The sequence below is a fragment of the Priapulus caudatus genome, unplaced genomic scaffold, assembly GCF_000485595.1.
Source record: "Priapulus caudatus unplaced genomic scaffold, Priapulus_caudatus-5.0.1 Scaffold932, whole genome shotgun sequence".
NCBI lineage: Eukaryota > Metazoa > Priapulida > Priapulimorpha > Priapulimorphida > Priapulidae > Priapulus > Priapulus caudatus.
This window is the reverse complement of record NW_014577993.1, coordinates 38,746-44,486: the sequence shown is the minus strand read 5'-3', so window position 1 is coordinate 44,486 and position 5,741 is coordinate 38,746. Positions and strand designations below refer to the sequence as shown.

The following is a 5,741-nucleotide window of genomic DNA, read 5'->3' as shown; positions in this document are numbered from 1 at the left end:
ATGTGTACCAGACTACCAGTCTTGTCTCTCTGCTGTCAAAGTGGAAAGTCGTAGTTACCAAGGAGCTACATAATTTATAACAACGATGTGGTGTTTCCTTATAACAATTATAACATAATTTATAACAACGATGTGAGCCCCCGGCAACGAAGCATAAACAGTCATCCGACGAGAGGAAGGAAAAACAGAGGGATTATGATTATTGACATTGATAATGACTAATAAACATAAGGAAGAACATGATATGCTGTTTTATTACTGTAATTTGCTCCAAAATTGGCGGGCCTACAGTTTTGCTGGCGGGCCTGCAGCTTTTAGAAGCTATAGGCCCTGCAGGCCTACAGCTTTTTCTGCTCAGTGGCAAACACTGCTTGCCACCAGTACTGAGATGAATTTATTTAAACTCTGCGTGTCTTGCAATAGTTAAGGACAACTTACGGGAATACCAAGATGTTCAGTGTCCAAATCCATCAGCTTCATTTCAAAGTCTGAAACCTTTTCCTGATCTGAAGACAAAATAGTAAACAGTTTAGCAACATTTTAGCACAAATAATATTACTTGCGCAATGACGCACACTAATTTAATTTATAATTACATGACCTAAATCACTTTCAGGGGTAGAAATTAGTTTGAAAATTTACAGGCCAGCCGGGCCTGTAGGTAAGGAATTTTCTACTGGGCCCGTCAGGCCTGCTAGTATTAGAAATTTCAGACCCGAGCCTTAAAATACGGGCATCGGGCCCGCGGGCCCCTCAAGCTTTCGACTCATGACTTTCCACGAATGCAAAGCACCGATTGGGTCACGTTACAGTTAACCTTATGCTAATAAAACCAGCACAAACTCTGGTGGTGGGACTTTGACATCACACGGGACACACAAAACTTACTCGGAGATTCAAACATAAACGTGACGGTGTCAGGGTTGTTGTCATCCGCCTTGATCGTAACTACATCGTCATTACTCGAGCACTTGATGATCTTTGTCATACTGCGACAGAATGTTTGTACATCAACGCAAAAACCACGACATAATACCATACTAGCTATCACCTATTATACTGTATCTGCATTATGACATAACACACAAGCCGTAATGGCTCAAGGATAGAGAGCATGTCCAGTAATTAACATCCTATCCTATCACCGTCCTGAACATCATCTCTATCCTTAAACCACCCGTAATTCCAAATATTTCAGCAATATAGTTTCACATCGTTACATATGAGTCCCGTTGTTGCATTACAACTATTTGTAGCACTGTATAGTCCCTCGGTCTGTAAAGAATCATCATGACGAGATTTCCACCATATCGTACGACAGAACGTGTGGCAATTAAAAGCGCTGTTAATTAATTAATGACGGCTCTACCTAGTCAGGTTGATTCCCATCGAAAGGTTTCGATCGCATCTGTAGGCGTCAAATCCATCACTCCTCAGCATGAGAGACACGAGGGACACGTGGGAACTATCCATGGCTTGTAAGCTCATGCCTACATCACAAGTTCATACGTAATTAATGGCAAGTATAAACAAACAACATTCAACAATGCAATAGCACGTTATCATGTGGCATATTATTTTATACTAGGCTGCCCACATATGAAGTACCGGACTTCTAAGTGATTACCAGTTATAAAAGGAATGATTCAGCTAACAGTAACACTAACAGTAACCGCAATCAACTCGGGTATTCGTCAAGACAATGGTCTAACGTTAATCATTTTGCTTAAATATAGATACACGCACAAATGTGTTTTCAACTAGTTTACACCAAGGCTAAACGCAAACGTTTATATTACAGTTTACAGAATCTTACTGTACTAACAGTAACAGTATACCTGTGCTACTGCAATCGAATGTTGCCTCTGTAAGAAGGTCCTTTGTCGCCTCCAAAATCTTCTTTAGAAGTGAACCTTGTACAAGTCTTGCTTCAAACATTTTTGCAGGTTTGTGGAAAAACTAACAATTCGAGTCCACACAGTAGAGGTTACTTTACGTAGTATTAAACTTTGTACGCTAAAAAGCCAACGAAAATACAAAGGATTGCTGACGATTGAAGAATCGACGTAGAACTACACTCACTGAGGGAGAGAATGATAATTTCGCGCCACTTGGTCAATTTCGCGCCTTTTGCTGTACTTGGTTTTCATTGGTTTATTTTGGTGACCTCGCTCTTTAACCCGGAACCTCAGCCCGGAACAACTATTGCTGGCGGAGCGGTGCGCGGAAAACGTGATTTTTTTCTTAGGATAATCAAGAACATAGCTAAACATATAAAAAACATATAAATATATAGGGCTCTAACATAGCTAATATATAAGCTGAATATATAGGGCTCTAGTGAGCGCTGCCATTGGTTGAGCTTGTTTCGTCGCTCAATGACGTCACTGTCATATATTCATAGCACATCCGTAATCCATAATCCAATAATCCAATAATCCTGAATAGCCGAACGCGTAGAGGACAAACGTCACGGTTGAAAGGTCGCTGGAACGAATCCGATGTGATTTTTAATTATTTTCCTGTTTTCAGCATTTTTCTATCTTTATCCATTTAACTATTTTTTCCAATTAACGCAAATATTTACATGATTTATTTACAACAATTTAATAACAACAAATAATTTTTACAATTAAAAATTTAATTTTTTTTTTTTAAATAGGGTTAGGGTTAGGGTCACAACCGCACTCGGCAGTTAGATGCGATATTGTATGACTACTAGGCACTTTAATTTAATTTAATTTTTTTTAAATAAAAAAAAGTTAGGGTTAGGGTTAGGTTAGGGTTAGGGTTTAGGTTAGGTTAGGGTTAGGGTAGGGTTTTTTTTTTTTTTTAAGTGCCTAGTAGTCATATCCTAAGTGCCTAGTAGTCATACAATATCGCATCTAACTGCCGGGTGCGTCACAACCATGGTCACAACCATAGAAATAGATAGATAACCTAGATAGATAGGTTATCTATCTATTTCTATGGTCACAACGCACCATAAAACAGGAGTTTGAGGCACGTGATTTGTATCAACCAATGGCAGCGCTCACTAGAGCCCTATGTCCTTGATTATCCTTCTTGATCTATGATTATCCTAGGAAAAAAATATGATTATCCTAGGGAAAAAAATCACGCGTCCGGAAATGTACCAAAAATATCCGAAGATCACGTGTTGCTGAAATGTATATAGTCTATATAATATACATTCATATAAATTATAATTATATACTGTTATACAGGGGTGTAGAAAGCGGGCGGGGAGATGGGGGATATATCCCCCACTTATGCTGAGAGGGTCTATATGTCCCCCAGGGTGCTGCCGGAAGTTTCAAAATCCCCAAATCACGTCTTATCACTGCTCACGAAAGTGAAACCCCTGCTTTATTCAAAATTAGAATAGATCTATTGATAGCTGGGATATTGAATTTTCACGGGAATTGAATGAGGAAAATTCAATTTCATCACACTTTCTTTTTTTGTAGGAGGCCGGGATGGGGGTGCTGAGACCCGACCGGAAGTATATTCCCGATTTTGTATAAGGGGTGAATATGTGCACTTTTTGGTTCAAATCTGGTTGTTTTTCTCATACTTTTTTGTACACTTTTAGCGTTCTCAGCAAAATGTTTTATCAAAATTTCATGGGGAGATGATTCCAGTGATGTAGTTGTAAGAGGGTGTTGCGTGTTACTAAACCTCTGGGAGCCAAAGAAAAAAATAACCCTAGAATTCACAATTATTGCACTTACAATTTAATTTTTTTTTCAATTTCCTCATAAAAACGGCCATCTTGAAGGTTCTAAATTGCTAAAATCCAAGAGCTTCGGGGGGCTCCACCCCCTGGACCCCAGGCAAGGGCTCTGCCGCTGCACCCTGTCAGGGGCTCTCTGGTGGGTCCCTGGACCCCACCCATTAAAGGTGTCTCGTATAATGAACAACAAACTACAATTAAAATACAAAATAAATTACAAATATAAAACGTCGACTTTCTGCAACGCGCAATAATATTAGGAACTTTGTTCTTAAAGTTTTAACAGTGTTTTTAACCCTGTAAGTGTTGTAAAATCCTAATTACTGATTTCATTTCATTTAACGTAACAGCTGGATATAATAACTGCGTCAATGCATGCAAGAGGTAAAATTATTACAAATTTTAAAGGTAATTTACAAGACTTAAAGGTAAAGCAGACAGTATTTCTTGTAAACACCAAATAAAACTTCAGACGAAACTCGGAATGTTTTACAAGATCATCATTTTATTAAATATTTCATAATGGAATATACAGTAATTAAACTTGACAAAACAAATAATAGTCCCAACAGTATTTTACAGTGTGCAAAGTTTCATCACCATCTAGTGGGTGTAGAAACGAGGTATATGATCGTACTTCAAGCAGTTTTCAGTAGCAGTTCAACTAAAGGTTTCTCGTATAATGAACAACAGACTACAAAATACAAAATAAATTACAAATATAAAACGACGACTTTATGCAACACCCGATTGATGAGACAAATGGTGGAAAAATCCGTACAAAACCAATGTTCGCTTATCTGTGGTCGCACCACTGTACACTTCACCGCAACACTAGACGAAACGAGAAGGCAAGATCGCGCGATCACACGTGAAGATTATCGAGCGCTCACATCAATAACAATAATGACGTTGGCCACGCCGAATCACATTCTGTATTCACTGTCAAGAGATTGGAGCAGTGTTTGTGACACACAGGCAATACTCAACTAATACAGACACAAGCTAGCAAGCGCCCTTGTACGTGTATATATATCTCTCTGTGGACGCCCCTCCCTCCACGACCAACTCTCGCTCGTTCCCTTCAGATATATATATATAAATATAAACATTCGCTATATCACAATAGATGCTTATAGACCCTGGAGGAAGCTTACTGACTATTTAGCTGGACCCTGTTTAATCTTCTTGCTTCTCGCAGATGGTTGTAATCCTCTGGAACCCTTTGGCGATTTTCTCCGGGGCAAGTCTGTCAGAATAAACAGGAATTTTTTAACATAGACACACGAAAACTACTGTTTCTCTATTGTATTTCTCTTATTCTGGATATATTTTACGCCCGCGCAGACACATTCGTTACTTCAAGCTTGTCAAAAATAAAAAATCATACTTCCAATATATTTCTGATACTCAAACTACTAAGCTTGTATAGTTCTTGTTGAATAAGCTTGTATAGTTCTTGTTGTATAATCTTGTATAGTTCTTGTTGTATAAGCTTGTATAGTTCTTGTTGTATAATCTTGTATAGTTCTTGTTGTATAATCTTGTATAGTTCTTGTTGTATAATCTTGTATAGTTCAATGTTGTATAATCTTGTTGTATAATCCTACATAGTTAAATTTATCCAATATCTTCCACGTTTTTATTCCGTAACCATAGTTACAAAGCAGGAATTTCACCACACCCACAGACGTGTTGCTCACCGTGTTCAGTGGGCACCTGGGGGCGCCGGTGTTGCTGCGTGTCACGCGCGCCCGCCGGTACGATCCACTGAGTGAGCGTGGACGAGTGAAAGTTGTGTCCATGGATGCCCGCCACAGGGTTTTCTGGATTACGCAGATGGGTAAAAAATATGAAAATGACTATGTGAGACGTTATGGCATTCTCTCCATCTCCTGCTCGCCCTACGATCAATTCTCCTATTTTATTACTCAACCTACTTAAATTGAGATTAAATTGTTAATATTATTATTATTATTATTAATATTATTATTGTCATTATTAG

General features: G+C 38.5%; 2 protein-coding genes and 1 long non-coding RNA gene across 3 annotated transcripts in view; all 3 read right to left on the bottom strand.

Annotated features, from left to right (window-relative positions):
• Positions 1 to 2,127, bottom strand: part of LOC106814498 (proliferating cell nuclear antigen-like) — a 6,648-nt gene extending 4,521 nt beyond the window's left edge. The window contains exons 1-4 of the mRNA XM_014818810.1: positions 1,839 to 2,127; positions 1,370 to 1,490; positions 889 to 989; positions 439 to 506 (exon numbers count right to left, since the gene is read on the bottom strand). Coding sequence (XP_014674296.1) covers positions 439 to 506; positions 889 to 989; positions 1,370 to 1,490; positions 1,839 to 1,938 — 390 coding nt within the window. The 5' untranslated portion in view covers positions 1,939 to 2,127. The remainder of the gene's footprint in view (positions 1 to 438; positions 507 to 888; positions 990 to 1,369; positions 1,491 to 1,838) is intronic.
• Positions 2,128 to 4,221: 2,094 nt separating this feature from the next.
• On the bottom strand, positions 4,222 to 5,592 carry LOC106814497. The gene is made up of 2 exons (XR_001394620.1): positions 5,440 to 5,592; positions 4,222 to 4,985 (listed from the first exon to the last, which is right to left on the bottom strand). It is a non-coding gene; the product is annotated as an uncharacterized LOC106814497 (long non-coding RNA).
• An 18-nt stretch (positions 5,593 to 5,610) lies between these two features.
• The window catches only part of LOC106814495, a 2,522-nt gene continuing 2,391 nt past the window's right edge, over positions 5,611 to 5,741 (bottom strand). Inside the window, exon 4 of the mRNA XM_014818807.1 lies at positions 5,611 to 5,640. Within this exon, the coding sequence (XP_014674293.1) occupies positions 5,611 to 5,640 (30 nt within the window). The remainder of the gene's footprint in view (positions 5,641 to 5,741) is intronic.